The sequence below is a fragment of the Paralichthys olivaceus genome, chromosome 22 (genome assembly GCF_024713975.1).
Source record: "Paralichthys olivaceus isolate ysfri-2021 chromosome 22, ASM2471397v2, whole genome shotgun sequence".
Classification (NCBI taxonomy): domain Eukaryota; kingdom Metazoa; phylum Chordata; class Actinopteri; order Pleuronectiformes; family Paralichthyidae; genus Paralichthys; species Paralichthys olivaceus.
The window spans coordinates 4,613,136-4,634,585 of record NC_091114.1 but is presented as its reverse complement, the minus strand read 5'-3'; the positions used below and the strand labels follow the sequence as shown (position 1 = coordinate 4,634,585).

General features: G+C 41.8%; 1 protein-coding gene across 1 annotated transcript in view; it reads right to left on the bottom strand.

The window, feature by feature from the left end:
* Positions 1 to 21,450, bottom strand: part of LOC109637656 (mitogen-activated protein kinase kinase kinase 11) — a 36,776-nt gene extending 15,326 nt beyond the window's left edge. Inside the window, exons 1-2 of the mRNA XM_020100169.2 lie at positions 19,520 to 21,450; positions 43 to 223 (exon numbers count right to left, since the gene is read on the bottom strand). Of these exons, the coding sequence (XP_019955728.2) occupies positions 43 to 223; positions 19,520 to 20,276 (938 nt within the window). The 5' untranslated portion in view covers positions 20,277 to 21,450. The remainder of the gene's footprint in view (positions 1 to 42; positions 224 to 19,519) is intronic.

Here is a 21,450-nt window from a genome sequence, read left to right as displayed (position 1 = left end):
TAAATATCGCTGAGCTTCACACGCGCACAAACAAGCACTCACCTCCAGACGTCGCTGCCCTTGGAGAAGGTGGAAGACTTGATGACCTCCGGGGCCATCCAGGCATAGGTGCCGGCGGTGCTCATCTTGGTGGTCTTATGCCACTCCCTCGCCAGGCCAAAGTCGGTGATCTTCAATGTCAAACCCTCCATGCACTCATTCTCTATGGGCTGGGCCAGGAGAACTGCAGGGAGGATGGAAGTAAAAATATATAATCAGTGATTAGAAATAAAAGAAAATGCATCCCTACATAAAAGTTTACACTTAGTTTTAAACTAAAGACACACATTCTCCATTTCTCTCTCACTTCCTCTTCCTCCTCTTTGTAGGCGGCTCCAATCCTAACTAACAGTGGCAAACACTTACAAGTATCCTGTGGCACAGTTCACTCACAATAGATTTATCAGGCAGCTCTTTCCCTTTAAATGGCTGAGGGTATCATTTACAGGTGTTTGGCAGCACGGTCATAAAACTAATGTGTTTTTTCCTACTGTGGATAGCGTGGTTTAGCAGGAACCACCCTCAGCTGAGCTGCGTCATCAGCGAACTAGCTCAACATGTCAGTCACACTAGCAAATAGATCATTGCTCTTTATCATTGTATTATTGGTTTGTTTGGGGTTGTTTGTTCCACTAATTATTATTTAATTAGTTCATTATTATCTTTAAAGGCAGCATCTCCTTTCCATGGCTACTTTTGGAGCTGTGCAGTGAGACTTCGCTTCTCATGCTGCTGCTTCACAGTAAATGTTTTACACCACTAAAGCCACTAAAGCTCAATACAAAAAACTATGTAAAAATAAGATTCATATTATTTGACATATAAAAAAGATTATTGGAGTTTTTTGGACTTGTTGTTCTGCAACATACCCCCAAAAGACCATATTATGTGAATATTTCAAATTTTATTTTAAATGAAACAAAATAAGGAAACAGTGAGCTGATAAGATGAAGGCAAGATACTTATTGCGTGATACTTATGTGAGGGAATTCAAACCTCCGACACATGACGGAGATACCCAGCAACACTTATCTTGCTGCCCGGTCGTATGAAAAACTACCCGCACTGCACCTGCGTCACAAGCTCCGATCACAGATCCTACATGTATGAGTCGTATGTATTGGTTCATGATATGAATCAGACCTTTTCTTATTTAAATCTTACATAACCTTTTCTGGTGAAGGGTGTGATGTTATTTGTGTCGCTGGAAAATGCAAAGCTCTGTGTACTCACTGCTTGATTTCTTTAAAGTCAGTTTAACAAAAAGTTTGATCTCAAGTTGAAATATTTGAGACAGATTTTTTTTTTTTTTTAAAGTCACACAGCTTCTTTTGACAGTAGGCACACAGCGCGTCACACAGAGCAGCACTGAGAGTACAGAACTGATCATTCATATTTTCTGAGCAGAGTGGCCTCACAGAGATATACTGTGCAGTCTAACACGCCCTCAAATTAAAACTGTGTCAAACTAAAGACCCAAAGCAACAAACAAAACCAACCCAGTTAATAAAGTGTGTCAGAGTGAGAAAAATATATATTTAAGCCACGTTAAATTCTTATGTCAGAGGCCGTTCTCAAAAAGACACTACACTAATGCAGAAGAAGAAAAGGTGAATAAAACCTTCAAGTGTTTTTTTTAAGTTCATTCAAGATTCATAATGAGACCTCTGCTGATTAAGCCATTTCTGAAGAGATCAGCTAATTTGCTTCAGGTTTTCTCCTGAGACAGGAGGCCTCACCAGGGTTATCTTTCTTAATAAAAACGCTTGTTACACTAACATCAAAATGAACTACAATGGCACTAAGAGCACATTCCTCCACCGAGGCCAAACAGTCCCCTTGTGAGACCAATTATAATAACAATAATAATAATTATAATAATAACTGTATTAGTATAGCACTTATCTAAACCAAGTTACAAAGTGCTTCACAAGAAAAATAATAAAATCCATGGCTAGAAGAAGAATAAATTATAATAAAAGGTATTCAATTCAGTTAAATGTTTTGGGCCACGGAGCAGTTTAACCATCACTTTTGAGCTCTGTAAGACTGATTGTTGTAATGAAAATAATATCTTCAATTGTACGTTGGTGTCATTAAGTGTTTCAGCCTATTAAACACAATAACGTTGGGAGAGGCTAAAGGTAAATCTGACTGGCTACTGGCTTGTATGGCAGTGCTATGAAATCCATGTGGCCCGCTCAGTAGATCAGACATCATCACCTGTGTGACTTTTTTATTTTATCTATTTATCTTTAAACTAGATTTAACTAAATACCTACTCATAGGTATCAGAGTCATACATTTACTGGATCCTGATTTGAATTGGGATCCGCACAAAATCACACAAAAAAAGATACACTGATTATTCCCTGGAAAAACTTAAAATACTGAAAAAACGCGAAATCTTACAATGTAAAAAAGTTAAATAAAAATTAATGTATGCGCCCTCGAACACTGTTTGTGTTCTGTTAGGATGAATGTTCATCTTCTGTCATAAAAGAAACAAGTCGGACTGTGAACAGAGTGAAGTGAACAAAAGATGGAGTCCAGATATCCACTGTCTACACCGGACGCCCCAAAATATTGGCTTTAAGTGACTCAATGAAAATACATTTGCAGGTTAAAGCTGGGCATTATCTCTTTTCATGGTAGATGTGTATTAAAATATATATTGTGACACAGATACTAACTGTGAATTCAACATGTTACTGGTATTACTGCATGTGACCTGCATTCTTCTCTAAAATTTAAAAAACTTGAATCAAGTCATTTTTTTTACCCACAATTCACCAAAATCATCTTGAGATTTTTGCATTTAAACACAAATGTGCTTTTTTGATCAACAACATGATGATTCCAGGATTCAGTAAAAAAACAAAACCCAATCAGTAAGTGGATTAATTTGGGATTATTACATGACAGCAGGTCAGATATGGAATGCTGGTGTCCAAGTATTGGTCACATACAGTCAGTTTGTAAACAAGGATGTGAATAGAGAAATCCAAGATGAGATAAGTACACATTGGAAAAGATAGATGATAGAGAGATACTTTATTGATCCGGAGGGGAAATGTAATAACCTATGAGTAAAACATATTTTGGTAACCAGCCAGTGCTATGCAGCCACACAGCAAGGGAAAGTTCTCTAGGCAAGTTTCTATGAGAACAGAATATAATGCCAAGGATGTCGGTCGCTGTGTTGTGATTATGTATCACATGTCGCAGTATGATCGGCAGCTGTGCCTCTCTTCCCCTTTGCTGGCAGACTGGGCACTGTTCAGGGCAAGGCTGGCCGTCAAACTCAGGGAGGAGAAGCAGCAAAGAATTTGTCTTATTATAGGGAAGTAAGACTCCTGCTATTTGCAGTCACTTTCTGAGCATGCCGCTTTATTCCTTTCATTCCTCCTTTTGACGGGGTCTTTCGCAAAAAATAAAGAATACGAATTTTAGTTTGGCCTCCATGTATAAAGGGCTCGCTCTCTTTGTTGTCTCTGTCTCTCTCTCAGACATCCTGTGTTGTGCCTCGGAGCCCAGAGGCAGCGAGTTTGACGTCACAAAGGAATGCATCACAAGAGGTTGTGTTGTCTGCTATGTGAGTGTGTGTACGTTGATTGGGTGGGAGACTTGGCTCTTTGCTCATGTATTTGAATAAGGACTTTTGCACCCAGTCTTTCTAAACCTACACACAGACACCTTCAGTGGAAAACGCACTTTGTCCATGCTGTCTCTCCAATGGTGACAGGCCTCTTCTTAAATGGGGGAAAGAACTGCATTAAGGTATGTCCATCACAAACTGTCACATCGACTTCTGCCTCAAGAAGAAGGCCCAACCAATAAAATCGCAAAAGTAGCCAATGGCCAGAACAAAAACAAGCTCTACAGTGCGCAAAAAAAGTGCTCTCATTTCTGCAGAAAATCAATTTCTGTCCATTCTAAAGCTGAGTCATTGTTTCTGTCAATGTCACGGGCCCTCAGGGAGGGGGTGTGTGGGGGGGAGTGGGGGCAGTATTTACTGCAACAGGCCCTGAACCCTTGCTCCACTTTTTTTTTTTCCTGTTGGTCAACGATTGGTAAAAACAAGTCCACGGTCAGTCACCCCTATTTCCACCTGGGTGCTCACACATTGTGTCGTGACCTCACTTCCAGGAAGTGACGCCGGTATCAGCTGATTACCCAGAAAAAAAAACACAGGAGCCCATTTGTTCCTGCTCACCGTTCATTGTGCACATTAAGGACTGCACCTATTTTAGGAAACTGAGGTTAAGAGGGGTCACCTGGCTCCCAATACCGACAGTGACAGACAGGAGCGAAGCGGTGCTGTGGTAAAGCGAGCTGAGGTGACAGAGAGAGAGAGAAAGAGGTGCCGAATGTTGATCGGTATCATATGATTGAGTGAGACAGGGCGCAGCTAAAAGTGTCTGTCTGGGCTTAGAAAGCAGAATTATAGATAATGGTGCACACACACACACACACACAAAGCATTCATTCTACATGGGCAAACAGACACTTAACACAGAACACGCTCACATTCTGTCAATTTTCTTAGTTGTAAAGTGTGAGAAATCTCTGCTCTAAGACACAAACACACACAGAAGAGCAAGCAGCTGAAGCACACACATGAATACACAACAGTGACATACTTTACCCAAACACACACACATTAAAGGTGTAGGTCATTTCCCAGGGTTATAGGTGTGCTCCAAGATGGGTCATCTGAAACTAGATTATTTATCACGTGATCACAGTGTGTATATATATATATATATATATATATATATATATATATATATATATTCTAAGCATATATGTGTTCTCTTTGATACGAAATCCGGTGAGCCATTGTTGACAAGTCTGACTTGAAGAAAATCAAGTCTGACCTTTGACCTTCCTCTGTCTATGTACAGTTCAGAGATATTTGCTGCATGATGTAACTATTTCTTGGCAAAAAAACATCTGGGCACATCAACTCTAATAACAAACATAAAGACGGACAAACTGACTAATAGACAGAAAGGTATCCATCCTGTGATAATAATATGTTTAAGTAGAGAGGCATGCTGGGAAAATAACATCACAGTAATTGGCCTCAGGCCTATCTTACACCAGTACATGCACCCACACTCACAGGGAAAGATTGACTGTAGAGGCCAACAGGCACATGCACAACATGGTTCTGACACATACTGTATATTATCAATATGCATGACTCATAAATAAAAATGAGTCAGAACTTATGGTACAGATATAGCCTTTAACCTGTGCGCACACAATCTCATGCAAGTATGCATTGTTCCACGCGACACACACACACACACACACAACCGGGCATAGAAACGAACACGCTTTTCCACACTTAAATCATCGCAGCAGTTTCAGCACACACACACACGCGGCACATTCTCTACGAGCGGAGGCGGAGTGCATCCACAGTCCAGCGTTGTGCAGCAGCCTCCCTCTTCTCACCACCGCCATCGCACTGACGATGTCTGCTGCAATAGTCAGCTGCTTACTGGACGGCATGTGGTAACACACTGTGTCCAAATCAGTCGCTGACCCACATAACATGAAGTCTGCTGCTGACATCTTCAAAACTGTACTGAGAACAGTTTGGAAGTTTGAAGGCTTGCGCTTAAGTCTAGATGGCGGAACGTTGGAGGAAGCTGTGGTCTATAAAAAAAAAGAAAAGAAAGAAGAACACACCCACCATGCCACGCTGTGTAGAGTAACTTTAGAAACGGCACTAATGCAAATAGCAAAAGCACGATCATCATATGTAGGGCCATTTATAGATAGATACCACTGGGTTTACACATAAACAACACAAGTTTTTCCCTTTCTTATCTACATCCTCCGTTATCTCCCACCTGATTTCACATTTTGAGTAGGCGTGTTAACAAAAGTGGCTAACAGGGCACGAGATCCACCTCTCCTTCAAAGGATACTGTTGAGTATGATGACTAGATCAGTCTTGCCCAGACAGAACATCTCCCCGATAGAGAGACGAAACCAACAATGTCGCCACAAAAAAACACCGTGACAGATCTCCATGGCAACAGGACTCTGTTTGGCATTGTTTGTTGTTCAGAAACAAGAGTGTGTCAGTAGCAGACAAGACTCCTGCCAGCGTGGCAGCCTAGATAAGAGTTTGGTGCTGGGACTGAGTCAACCCTGGAACAGTTACCTTAGCGAGGATCCCAGTATCAGGATTTTTTGCACGAGACATTCCAGGGGCTGATTTAACATAAGACTGATAAAGTATAACCATCCTGGCCAAATGGAGACTATTTACATTTCCCACGCTCCTCATATGTCATTACAAGTGCTTTAGGACTATTAAGATTTCATAATAGCTGAATAAATCCACAGCTTAATGTGCAAATCAGCTCAACCTCTTGAGAAAAAAAAATTGTTTCAGGGAATTTGTTGTGACATCATTGCCAATGTAGTGAGGAAGTTACAGCAAGCAGAGGACACATTTCTGCACCGTGTGGAAGCCAGTCATGGTGACTTTAGGCTTACACCTCTGTTCTGCTCCTCACATTGTCGCAGTTAGCCAAACACACATCTTGAAAGCCTTTTCTCTTGTAATGTTGAAAGTCAATACAGCTAGGCGGCGAGGCGGGGTTCTGCTTGAATGAAGTAAAAGGCTAATATTACATTTTTCCTGGGGCTAGGAGATAGAGTCAAAAACTAGAATGGCACTCAGTCAGGCGCATACCGCTACCAAGGCCCAACAGCTCCCTTAAATTCACTCAAGCTGCAAAACAATTTCACACACTCATAGAAATCAGTTCCCCAAAAGAGATTTTTTCATTAAGATCCATGAATTATTCACTAGAGAAGTGGTGAAAATGTTTAAATACGCCTTATCTCACATCGTTAATGAAAGTGAAAAAAATGTCACTGGATTCATCCCCCTGATTCGGATCTGCATCAATATTAAATGGGTTCTTCTCTGACCAACACCACATCCAAGGGAAAGAGGAAATCCATTCCGTTGTTTTTGTGTAACCTTTCTTACAATCAACAAACAAACCAACCAACAAGCAAACAAATGGACAAGAGTAAAAACATTACCTCATGGGAAGGTAAGAATTTCATATCAGTCGATATATACAGTATATAACTCAGCAAAATATTTTACTAAATCTGAGGTAGATGAATTATGTTGCTTTGCTTGCACAATACAAAAGCAACTTATTATAAGATATATGTTGGACTGTGATACTGTTTCATCGCCCAGCCCTAATTTTTCCGCAACATATTTTAGTTATTCACTGCAATACAGACTTGGTGAGTATGTAGACTTATTAACTGGGATCTGTTAGCATTCAGGTCACTCGTTGAGCAATAGCATGTAAACTATGTAGCCATAAAGTGATAATTCCTCTTAAATAATTGTGGTTTAACATATGAAATCATCAAAAACTCAGATGTTGGATACAGTATTTTCAAGAAATTCCTGAGGAAAATGCTATTTAAGCTACATGTGATAAAATTTGCCAGCAACAGCTGTCATGTCAGCTCACGCAACTGACTGGAAAAGAGAGAAACGAAAAATTTCTACTGTCCACAACTGTCTGAAAACAAGGACCCACTGCTCTAAAGATTTTGAGTGGTAAATATGCCACCGCCATCACTGAGCGTGTGTCATACAAGAGCAGAAGCAACAGTAACTTACATCTGCAGCGCCTGACATTCAATAAGAACAGAAGCTTGGAAAGGTTCAACGTCCTGCTCAAGGACATGTGTCTAATTCTGAACAAACAGTGATAGAGGCAGTAACCTTTCAGCTGCAGGTCTTTCTCTAACCCTTCAGCCCCGTCACAAATGACATGCCACATGCAAACTTCAGCTGCACTGGAACGCACTCTGCCCCTTCACTCTGCACCTCACTTTATTACGCTCTCTCTATAAGTCAGCACAGGAGCTACATCTCCATCTCTCATCGCATTTTTTATCCATCAGTCCTCACGGCCCAGTCTCTGGAAGGGTCACACAGATGGAGAATTTTGAAAGCAAATCAGGCCAATATTCATATTACAGGCCTCTGTGGCTCAGGAGATATTATCAGGCAGTCCAATGCACATAAGGTTGGAGGTTTGAACTCCAGATCCTCTAGTCTGCATGCCAAAGTGTTTTTGGGCAAGGGACTGAACCCTAAATTGCCCACGGCAGTTGTCCTGGCAATGTGTGTATGAATGGGGGATGTGACCTGTACTGTTAAAGGCTTTGAGTGGCAGATAAGATAAAAATAAAAACTGAGAATTTACCAATAAGTCTGAAGTCTTTGAAATTGGGGAATTCAAGGTGCTCAATATTGGTCCCAGTCAAAAATAATCTGTATTAACTTTTTAAATAGCCACAGCAGTTCAACCTAAATCTCCTCTATGCTCTTTCTACCTCCCTCCCTCTCGCCCCCTCCCTGCCCTGCACCCGTAGGCGCTGGGAGAATTCCAGCAGGGTGGGGGCTTTCCCCAGGAAGAACGGGAGCTTTGTCCCCTGAGGGACGAGGCCATAGGCTGACAGACAGTCTGGCAACCTCTGACCAGGCAGCTAGTGAGAGAGAAAGAGAGATAGGGCATAATCATAGTGCAGCAGATGTCAACTCATGGTGAAACCAGCACTCATTCCGCTGGAGTTTCATCTCAGCTCCGAGGCATACAACTATAATAATAATAATAATAATAATAATAATGTTCACTACAAACCATGCCGCCACTGATAACTATGACTAGAAGATTCTGCAGACAGTCTGAGGCAGCCTATCTCTTCCTCACTTGATGAAGTTTCGATTCAGGTTCAAGTACATTCTTATTGTGCCTTCACACGACAAAACTGTCATTAGTTAAACCGGAAATCCCTGATGGCTGTTGTATTATTGTGCAATTTATTGTTTCACTTTTGCGTGACTCATTTACCGTGAGACACCCTCTGCCGTTGAGAAACACTGATCACTTCTGTCAGGCCTCTTCTTTCCAGGCTTACACCATCATTGGTGTCTAATTTCATCGCTTAGGTCAATTAAACAAAAGAATATGCTGTTTACGACAGATGGTTTGAGTGATCATCTTCATGAACACTTTTCAAATCAGTTTGAGGAACCTGTTGAACCTGATGACCCATGACTGTTGGTTACTTTGTTTTGAGAAACTTCTTTTCAGCCATGCTGCCAAGTTCTTACATCTTAAGCCCCTTTTCCGATGATCAAAATAACACTACAACACATATGCCTTTTGTCTGCAATAGGAATTCAATACCAGGTCAAATGAGTCTGCAGTAGACTCTTGTGCAAACATTAAATCCAGGTCAATGCGTCAATACTTTGTCAGAAAAGCAAGGTGAGAAAGTGCCTCATTTCTCATTGAGTTTGTGGTTTTGGTTTACCCATGTTTGTGTATATCTGCTTGTTCTAGTGTTAAAGAGGCATTAGCAACTGAGCTGAGGAGTGATAGAGAAAGTGCTGCATATAGATGCACTGTATGTGTGTGAATGAGTGAAGGACAAAAACTGTATTGTAAAAAGCTTTCAGGGTCCATTTACATTTTGAGGATACAATGTTGCTGTTTGACAGGTATGAGGTAAGAGTGAAATATTTATGATAATGTTCATTATCAATTTAACTGTTGATTATTTTTAAGGAATTGATCAATTGTTTTGTTGAGAAAACATTATGAATTAGTGTAAAATACTCATTCCAACTTTTCAGGATCCAAACCTGGGTCCAAGAATATAAAACCCAAACATATTAAATTCACACCGACAAAATAACTGGCAATATGACCAAGACAAGCCACATTTCAGAAAACAAGTTACCAGCTAATCATCGTCACAGTGATGTGAAACATACCCAGGGGAATATTCTGTTTCTGAGCATTAACGCTGTCAGAGGGGGTTACAAATTATTTCCAGAACCAGGTATGAAGGCTGAGAGGTCCTGAAAAACAGTCACTTATTAACAAGCCTCCAGTTTTCACATGTTGAAAATTAACCTTCATTAGTGCCATTTCCTTAGAAACTCAAACAGGGGGGTCCTTACTGTGTTGACCCCACAGGGTAGCAGCAGTGGGCAGGGCTGATGTGTGGGTGGCAAATATTATGGATCAAGAACAAGCTGGTACAAAAGAAAACGCACTGCACACTCTACAGTACATAGCGGTTGGATAAATCACTAAACAACCTATTTTTGACCACATACAATGTTTTCCAGGAACCTGAACTTGTTCAACTTTCTTCTTTGAGTTTACACCACGCTGGAGGAACCGTGACGCTAACGCGGAAACAGACCAATTGCAGACCAAAAGAAAATGTTTTTGTAGTCCGACACGACCTTAATGTTTGAACTGATGTTGCAGAGAAGACTGTAATGAGTTAAAAGTGAGTTTATCAGTTTATGTTGAACATGTGTTTCGCCCAATCACTGAAACTTTCTCCAAAGTCTTTTTACAGGCCAGGAGCAAGGACCCAGAAACTAAATTTAGACGACAAGGTTCAAAGCACAGCAGTCTGGGTTGCTAAAAAGTTTCCTGGGTTCCTGAAAAAACTTGCTAGAATATCATTCAACTTCTGTTTATGATAAATAGTCACCATGCGTTGACATTATAGTGCTTTTTGGCATCAGTATGTTATTTCTATTGTGAAAAAAATGTCTGTGATGACCAGATTGGAGTTACTGTGATTTAAACATTTATATTAGACGCAAAACTGCTCTTTTAAATAAATTAAAATAAAATAGAACCTCATAAAATAAAAAAAATCATTTTGGTCTATACTATAGTATGTGGTCATACCAATTACATTGTTTTGAAAGTGTGGGATTAATTGTATTTATCATGTGTGCTTTCTGGAAAATAATAAATAAGTTTTACTTGTTTTCTAGGTTAATGTTAGATCGCGAATGTCAGTCTCTGTCTGGACAAAGGTCTGGGGTATTTTAAAACCAGGGACAATGATGAAAATAAGTCAAGGGCACTACTGATTATTGTCATATTCCTGACACAGGATGTTCATTTTTCATAGCTGTTTGTTTTTTTAGGATTACACAAAAGTACCGGATGGATTAATAACTTACTTGGTGGACGTATGTGGTACCGATCAGGGAAGAACAGATTAAACTCTGGTGCTATTCAGGGATTTTCATTAACTTTTTTGATGTTTTTACCAATTTTCCAGGTAATATTTCATGGATAGGAAAATCTGGCATATTGAGGAGACTTATTTCTATTAGTGGGTGTAATTCAGTGCAGCTGGTTTGACTGCAAGAGGGCTGTTGGTTCTTGGTGGAGGTTGCGTTCTATGAATACTTTTCCAGTTTAGCATTTATAAACTGGAGCCATTAAACCATGCTTAATGTAAAAAATGAAGCAGCTACATATAGCAGCCAAATAAAAAGCGGCACGTATTCCATTTTAAGGCATTATACTCCTGTGATCCGGTCATCATTCAACAAAACAAGTGTGAAAATCAAGTCCTTATATGTTAACTCACAGGAAACCAATATCTTATTGTATAGCCATACAGTGCAAGGATATCTTATGTACCAGTAGTGAATAGTCGGGACTTTATAGCAACCTTATTATAGTGTGTTTCCTTATCTTCTCTGCTGTTGTGCCGATATAGCTTTTTCATGTATTACAGATTTAAGACCTGTAACAGCTGCATAATACTATTATCCATCCAAAATGGGTTACAGGATTACTATGGTGCTTTCTCCTGAGGGTATATAAAATGACAGCCATGTCACTATAATGTGAACAATGTAAACCATGTGTAGTGAACACAATCACGTTGCCTTCCCACCAGAAAACACCACAATGTTTTCTCTTCCACAAACATACATAGGGTTTTACTCATTTGCATGGGTCCTGTCTCGTGACCTCGGGCTAAAAAATAGAAGCCGAGCTGAGAATGAGGTTACAGACTAGAGACAGCAAAAAAAGACAAGGGCAGATTTTCACTTAGTTCTGTAAACCTCTACTTCCTGTGCGCTCTGACCTTCCAGTGTCTGCTTTTCTTTTCTTTCCTCTATCCCTCTCCTCCTCCCCTATAGTTCTGTTGTTCTTCCCCTCACTCATCCTGCCTGGACTTCACACACACACACACACATATGTACATTGTGCAGCTTTCATGACTTAGCGTGGGTGTGCAGTCATTGTGTGGGCATTTGTTCTATATACTTTGAAGACTCTATATTCTATATTGTGCAGAAATTGCAGTAATAGACCAAATCATTTTCTAATTAAAACCCAAACTTCAGCATGCAGATTGGACTTGATTAAATATCGATCATTACGGGGCAGGGCACATACCACACGAACATAAATGCCTTAAGCAGCAAGTCCCAGATTTGACTCTCAGACAGCTGGACCATCCACTACATGTCATCTCCTTCCTCTCTTTCCCACGTTTCCTTTCTGCCTTCAATAATACAATCGAAGACATTTGAAAAAGGACAATGGCTGAACTTGAATTTCTACTAATATATAATATCACCCTGGGATTTTTGCTGAAATACACTCAGTTAAAGAGGCTGTAATGGTTGAACTTGTGGATTGAAGTACTACTGCTATGACTTGTTCAAGTGACACAACAAATAACTGTTTCTCTAAGCAGCTCAATGTGGCGTGAAACTAGTCTGAACCTCACCTTGAGGACATGAAAACGTCCCTAATTCTAACATAAAACTAGAATTATCTGGTTAAATGCCTTTGCCAACAAAAGCAGTTTTCGTGTATATAATTTAATAATAATAATAATATAATTTAACTCAAGAAATTCCTTCAAGGCTTTCTTGAGATATCGTGTTCACAACAATTGAATGGACAGACTGAAACCCTGAAAACATAATGCCATAAACATGAGCTGGAAGCTTTGATTTGAAAAAAGTATAATCTGTCAAGTTTACAGCTTACATGTGTGAATGTACCCAGCTGTGCATCATTTTTGTCTTTCTCCTCCACAAACAGAATAAAGAGAGTAGGTAAATGAATGGTATAGCCAGGCAGCTGACTGAGCCATATATTAAGTTCAGCTTGTGAACTCCCCTCTACCTTATCACCCTCTGACACACACTGTGAGCCAGCAGCTACGCAGCTGAGCTCCACCCCAGGTGACCTCCTTCATACCCCCTCTCGGGACACCCCAGGCACCCCTTAGATCTGCCAGTCAGCAAAAGCAGCACTGGAGATGCAGCTTTGTTTATGGATGGGTTACTTCATGATGATGCAGTTTCTGCCATGTTTGACTTTTGAGGTTACACCTCCTGCTGAACAAAAACACTTAGCCGATGCATAAATTTGCTCTTCACGCTGGAGAGGATCAAAAAGTGATGAGCTAGTTGAGTCATTCAAAAAGTTTGAAGGAAGACACGTAGTGGGTTATAAATTTCAGAGTTTAGAACAGCACTGAATGTTAATGTATACACCGTTCTGATATGAAGGGATATTATTTTCCACAGCTTCACAGAGATAATGCAAAAGTTCCTCATTTATAGTTATAGAGTTTATTTCTTCACTGAGATCAACTGAGTGGATGTAGCATTTGCTGAATCTGCTATTCATTCTCATGCTCCAGTTCCTTTTTTTGGTTACACGTTACCGTCCAGAATTTAAAAGAACTTGACAGACGTGGACCATGTTCTCTATAAACACAGAATGTGTCAAAACAAACCTGCTTTACATCTCGTGTGGCTCAGCTGAGCAGAGTGTGATGAAGCAGTGAGGCTGACAGAAGGATAACCCAAAGCCACACCGAAGAGAGTGATTTCAGATAATCAACAATGACAACCAATAAATATTTGGATTATTGATTCATCTTTCAATTACTTACAGCAACTATAGAAACATGCCTGGTTTCGTTTCAAATAGATAAGAGCGAAATGTTTTGTCTAACAAAATTTGAGAAACTGGAAACAGCAGGTTTGACCTTTGTGCTTAAACAATCAAACAAAATAGCTCTAGACTCAAATTAACTCATCTATTAATGAACTGGTTGTTATACCCTTCAGTGATGATTCATAATCTAGATATCACCAGTTTTGCCAAAATAATACAACCTTAAGATTCATTTACTCCTTTTTTCCTCTGAGCTTTAAACTAAATGCCATGAGACAGTGGCGGTGGCCTTGTGGCTCAAAAAGAGGCACATCAGACTGGAAGGTCACTGGTTCAAGTCCATGGACTGAGAAAAACATACATGCACTCTCCCTATCCCACCTAGCCCCTGAGCAACCCCTTCTTCGTCATTAGGAGTTTCCATAGCTAACTCATGTAATATGTTACTGCTGATGAGAAGGATGAGATACGCTGGAAATTTCTGGAAGAAAAGAGAAATGTCAGAGGACATTATGTTGACAAACCAATCAAATTACACAAACTGTGCAGTAGGAATAAGAGTAATTTAATTCAGATCATGAATTTGAGTCACGGATATGTTGTCGTCTGTCTTATATAGATGCTGTGTCACTTCATTTATGGATAATATTGGTAGTAAGAATTATGCATTGTTGCTCATAGTTTTTACCATGAAAAAGATGTACAATGCGGGAGCACAGGGTGTACTGTATCTGTTTGTGCTTTTATTCTGAAAAGCTACACAGTGCAGGTGACTCCTCATTGTTTGAACGAGCATTACTGGCTCAATAATTAAGCCAGTGTGTAGATAAGTGTCTAAAGTTTCTCAGTGGACATACACAGCGATGCTGGCTTCAATAGTTGTTCTACTAAAACGCCTCAGTTTCCTCTCTGAAGTTTGACTTGGCAGTGATTCCTACATTTGCTCCATTAAGAATCCAGTAGGGCTTATCGAGAGACGGACTGACAGCTCTCTCACAGTCAGTCCTAGCGGCTGCCTCCGGCTTGTCACACCCTCAGTCCCACTGAGGCTCCGCTACTCACCCAAAGTTGGATTTTCTGGCTCCAGCTACAGTCGAGAGAGCAGCGAGCAATTACCTACAAGTGATGTCACACACTACGGACAAGGGTTTCTAACATTGAGGGTTTAAAACAGCTTTTATAAAGTGGCTATGGATCAAATTGATGGTAAATGGACTGTTTTTATATAGCACTTTTAAAGTGTTATCGACCACTCTAAGTGCTTTACAGTGCAAGTTGCATTCTCCCAGTCACACACACACACGTTCATACAATGCTTCTACATGCAGCACTCTTTTCTATACAGGTGCGGCAATTTTGGATTCAGAATCTTGCCCAAGGATACTTCAAACTGCAGACTGATGGAGCCAGGGATCGAACCACCGGCCAGCCAATTATTATTATTCTTTTTTACCAGCAGTAGATAAAAAAATCACAAAATAGCAATGTATTCAACATTAGATAAGGACTCAGTGGAGCAATACCTCCACAAAGGCCCAACCGTTCTTTAAAATTCAGTCTATCCATCCAGCCATTATCTATACCGCCTATCCTTTGAGGGTTGCAGGGGGAGTTGGACCCAGTCCCAGCTGACACTGGGCAAGATGCGGGGTATACACTAGAAAGGTCACCAGCATATAGACACAAACAACCATTCACACTCACATTCAGACCTATGGTCAATTTAGAGTCTCCAATTAATCCAATCCCAAATCTGCATTTCTTTCGATTGAGGGAGCGTATCTGAAGAAAACCCACACAGACACAGGGAGAACATGCAAATTCCAGACAGTAAGACCCCGAGCAAACCCGGGATTCAAGGAACCTTCTTGCTGTGAGGAAACAGTGCTAGCCCCCCACCCGAATTTAATCAAGCCTCACCAAATTTCAAACAATCATAGACATCAATCCTTTAAATAGGTTTTATTTTATCTATGAATTATGGGCTCAAAGTCCCATCCTTCTCCCCTTCACCAAGTTCTGTCAACCAAACCAACAAACAAACTTTTGTAGAGGAAAAAATGAGTTTGCCATTAAACTTCATATTAAGCAATATGCCATTCAGGCCTGACACTAATGCAGCTTTGAATAAGACTGCATGGGTTCTCTACTGCTAAAGTTAGGTACGTAGCAGTTGATAAAAGTTTGACTGGCAAAAGTGAACTGACATTTCCATCTGTAAGTAGAATTGTTTTTTTTAACAGTGTGTTCTTTCTCTCTCAGTTATCACCTAAATTCCAATGCTACAGCTGTCTTAACAAAATACAAGTGCATGTCCAGACTTTGTGTTTAAATGGTCATATTCCTTTTCCAGCACACAACTAACAAAATACCTAAAATGTCAAAAGTGCCCCCATAATCTTTCCTGCTGTACAGGGGAGGGGTATTGGTATGTGTGTAAGGGTAGTGGTAACAGGAGAGCTGTTCACCACACACATGCAAACATCACACACCCAGCCGCCTGTATGCTCAGACACACACACACACACAGACACACAGAGGGGATGTTTTGAGTGCACTGCAGTGTGGGGCACCGGGGGCCCTGAATGAAAACATGCCGGTAGAGGGATGTATCAGATGTTTGTCTGCTTGTGGAAAAAAAAAAAAAAGACATGTTGATCCAAGATCTAACTGTGGCTTCTTCCTGGGAAAAAAAAGGACTGCGAGTTCCTGCCCAGCGAGTGCTTAGCTTGGCACTTTCCCCACCAGCTCTAACTAAAGCCTCTGCAGAGTTTTATGGCGTGTGGTGAAGCCTATATATGTTTTTGGATCTATGAAGGTTTTGTGCAGACAAATGACGGTGTACAGATGACTCCGATGTAAATGTGACTCCTTTGTGCACTTGCAAACCATTCAAAATTGAAAAGAATTACCAGCTCTCCAGCCTAAAAAAATGACATTAGCAATGTCAAGTCAAGGTCCAAAAGCAATTTGATAAGAGTCATTAACTACAGTGCTAATGTGGGTCACTGTTCTAGGTCTGTGGTGTGACAATTACTAGCAACACTAGCAATGGCTGACAGTAAAGCATTTGATAGATCAATGTCTTTCTGATCAGTACAAGTTTAAACAGGTGGAAAGTCTCTTTAATATTTCATTTTTTGTTTTAAATGGCTCAGTTTTGCCTGAAGGACTGAGTGCAGTAAATGCCCAGATACTCATTAAAATAACCACAAGATATACATAACTAGTCTAAGGTGAGTAAGACCCCCCCCCAGACATACAGGCACAATAGTGACAGACACAGGCTCCTTTATTTTTCTCTCTTCTATTTACTTTTGGTGGAATTCCAGTTATGGCCCCCTGGCTTCAACCCAAGCTCCGCACTGTGCACTTTCTTCATTGATCCAGTTTCATCAGCATGTTCCCAACAACCCAAAGCGCTCCACTGCTCATTAACTACAACTGCAACTCTTGGCAAGCTCTTGAGGGATAATGACTATTCACCTTAATCCATCACTGTAACAGCTTTGCATTTATGGTCAAATCCATCTCTTTTTATTTAAATGTAATTATATACTGGTGGTCTCTATCCTCAACTAGTGTTTCAGTTAGGTTGATCTGATACTTTACTTGAGTACAATATGATGTAAAGAGGGATTTTTAACCATCATATCATATATAGAAAGGAGTTGTTCTTTTTTAAACCCATTTCCTCTCCTTCAATTATTTCCTGCAAATTCTGTAAAGAACCAATCCTTGCAGCTACAGCTGGAAATAGGGTTTCTGCCTCTATAACAACTTCTTCCTGTGTGACTGCAGAGCACAACAGCAGATCTAAAAAAGAAGAACTTGCACCATTATTCTGAGGAACTGACACCATAATCTGAAGTTTACCATAGATGCTTTAGTACATTTTGTACAGCAACCCCTACTGCCCGGTTCTATGTTCTATTAAGGTTATATTTTCCAATCAAAATGCCCTTGCACCTGTGGCTTAAACCTGTCAGCATCTCACTTACAGCGCGGAACATTATTGTCAACCCTGACTGGGTTTCTTTCGAGATGAGCCCCCCTCCCTGTCCCTGTTGCTCCCTCTCGCCTCCTCCACACCCCCTCCACCGCCATAACAGGATATTGCTCAGTGGCACAGCAGGGCTATGGTTGTACAGAGACGTGTAGGGGCAGGCCAGGGACAAAGAATAAAAAATAAAAAAATAACAAGAGGCTGGAGGAGGCTGAAGAGCGATAGGATCTCCCTTCGCACAGAGTGAGGGATTGTGTTCGCCCTGACCTGCCTCATATACAAAGATTGTATTAACAATAACTCTGCTTTGCACTACAGGAGAGGTTTTTCCAGCTGAGAGGTCTCGCTGGGAAACAACCTGACACAGGGGTGAAGAAAAGGGAGGGGTGAAAGAGAGGGAGAGCAGATGCTGAAGGGGAATGGGAAGAGGGATGCTTGATGGTCTGAGAAAGACTGACAGTTTAACAGTTGGTACTGAGATGGACATGATGAAGGGTCCTGGAGAAAAGTTTACTTATGATGTGTTGATAAGGATCCAATTCTTTAAACAAACCTTGAATCATGTACTAATAACTAAGGCCATATTCTCAAAATAGACGTTAAATTATGGATAAGATTACGTTTTAACCTGTGTAAATTCGTAGATAAACAAGTAGCAACCATTATCTTTTTCTATGTTGCTGTACTTGAGCAACGAAGATCTGCAGTAACAGACAGGAGGAGCTGAGGGAGGTCAGAAAGTTTGGGACCAAAACAGATACAGACACAAAGCTGACGGGGATTATATGCTGCATCACAAGAATGATAATAACAGAGAGGAGGCTGCTGTTAAACTCAGGTGGCTCAGTGTTTAGGTTAGCTGTGAACCCCATTAGAGCTGAGAAAGGCATTTGTTCTGCTTCAAAAGGGGGGCCAGAAAGCTTTATCAGCATCTCCCTCCCGTGTAGCTTTAATGACAAGGTCCAATGCGTACGTGTCTGCTATGAGCGCCCAAAACACTGACGCAAGACCTTTCCCTCTACCCCCGGACGGCATCAAAGTCCAAAGTGTGAGCTGTGGTGGTGCTGAGATGGAAAGCTTCCTTGGATTCCTGACCTTTGCAAGAAAAGCATGGCATTTTGTGCCGTCAACAACACATATTTGCAGGCCTTCCTGGCCTCTGCAGCCTTGGCCTATCTTTTACAGCCAGGGAGTCACATGACTGGGCCTCAATCCAAAAAGATGGGCTGTCGTACTACTGATCTCAAATGCTTTGTCATGATCTCGAACTGGAGCTCAGGATAAAGCCGATATATTACCCCCAGCACAATGAGTCAGATTGGAACAAATATGGGACAGAATCAACAGAAGGGAGACAATTCAATTTGCGACACTAAAGAGTTAATAATTCTACTGGAGCACAGGCATTTGTTGAGTGTGTTGAGAGAGTTTAAAAGGTCTTTATTATAGAAACCACCTAGTAAACACCAAGAGATTCAGCAGCTATATGTACACTAGTACACTATGTTCCATTGATGTCTTGGGGTATGTTGCCCCCAAGAAGCCCATGTGAATGTTTACACCTGTTATTTTCCTCTGTGTATCCCTGGACTCATCAAAACTTTATCAACACTTTGCATTGCAGACATGAGAGACTTACTGTTGTTGGACTTGAGATCCCGGTGGATGACGGGGACGATGGCCTCACTGTGCAGGTACAACATCCCTTTGGCAATCTGCACAGCCCAGTTGACCAGGACATGCGGCGGGATGCGACGCCCCGCCAGTGCGCGGCTCAGCGGGCCACCTGAGGCATACTCCATGATGAGGCACAGGTTGGGCTCCTGCAGGCAGACACCTTTCAGGGCAATGATGTTCGGGTGCGTGAGCATGGCGAACAGACGTGCCTCCTGTCTCACATTCTGAGCTGTCACACTGATGTCCTCATCGGGGTCCTGGCGAGCTGCCTTCACGGCCACCAGCCCACCTCTCCATGTACCACGATACACTTTCCCGAAGCCCCCGACGCCAATCACCTCCTCCAGGCTCAGCTCCCGGAAATCCAGCACGTCAGGTTCGAACTCGCCCACCACGGCCGGGCCAAGCTCGCTGACCACGCCGCTACCTGGAAGTTTCCCGAATCCACTTGGCTTGAAGGAGCCATAGTTGGATGGGAAGATGCCCACCTTGTTGTTGACCTTACCCGCCCACCAGCCCTCATCCCCTGATATCTCAGAGTCCAGAGAGAGAACTTCCACCAGGTCACCTTTACGCAAGGTGAGCTCATCTTTACAGGACGCCTCATAGTCAAATAAGGCAGTCCACACGGGATTGGTGAAGTTCCCTTTTTGTGATTGATCCAAATTTTTCCAGTTTGACAGTGGGCCACGGCTGAATATGTTCTTCAGTGGCTCCATGGAGCCTCAAGCAGATGTTTTGACTGGATCAGATTTTGCACCCCAAGGGGTTGAAAATAAAGTACAAAGGAGTACTTTATTGAACCTCGCTCCCTTTCCTGTCTTTCTTGTTGGTTCATCAGGGACCAGTGAAATGTTTTCAAACGCTTGACCGACAAGTGGGCTGCAGGAGAGGAGTCAGAGTTTACTGAACAGCAAGTGTCTTTCATTCGTCTTCACGTGAGATGCAAACCTCTACATTTGAAAATGCAGAACCAGCCGGGAGACCGCTCTTGTTTTCTCGAAGTGGATCAAAGCTCAGAAAGGCAGCACTGTCGCCACTGGATTTCTCTCTGCGTGAGTGATGTGGTGTGTGGTTTCCCCAACACATGGTTTGAGCACAATATCATTTCACCGGCCTGTACTTGAGAGGTTTCTGAATCACCTCACTATGGGCATATAAACCACTGTCGCGTCCCTCATTCAAAATTGCCACCTGTTGACTTGAGATTATGAGGACCGAAAATATCAAGACTAAAATAAAGTAGCCCAAAGCTTGTTGGGGAGTACTTAGATTGCTGCAACTCCAGATTAAGATTCCCACAGCGTCGGGTTGTCCATTTTGAGTTTTAAGTATTTTTAGCCATTAAGTGCAGTGGCCACCACAAGCAGGAAGCGCTGAGAAGCAGAGAAGAATAGCAGGAAAGGAGCATTCAGTCCGGCCAACCAGAGTTTTACGACAACTTTCAGGGCCAGTTCGCATTAAGCCCAAACCTCCAATAACCGCGTCTGGCCGCAACTTTTCTGCGCTCCCGCAGGAAATCCCGCATCCCAGTGCGCCTGAGTATCCATGATTACAAGGAAGCACGCAGAGAGCTGCGCCTTTATAGCAACATTAAAAAAAAAAAAAAAAGTAGTTTCGTTCAGTAACAGGAAGAGCGAATCAAACCTGCTCGGCTTCCCAGGGAGCAGCGCGCAGGAGAGACAAAACTGATTCCGTTAGTTCCTCGTTGAAGTTGAGCGCGTGGCCTGGTGCTGCCCGGTGGCCCCCGGTGTCACGGTCGGTGTTTCACCGGAACTGCGGCTCCATCACCGCCTCTCTTCACGCTCCTCTTCCTCGGTTGGCGCTCACTCGTCAGGACCTCGAACCACTCGTACGTGTGCGCTGACAGTCCGCGCGGAGGGTGGGGTTTCT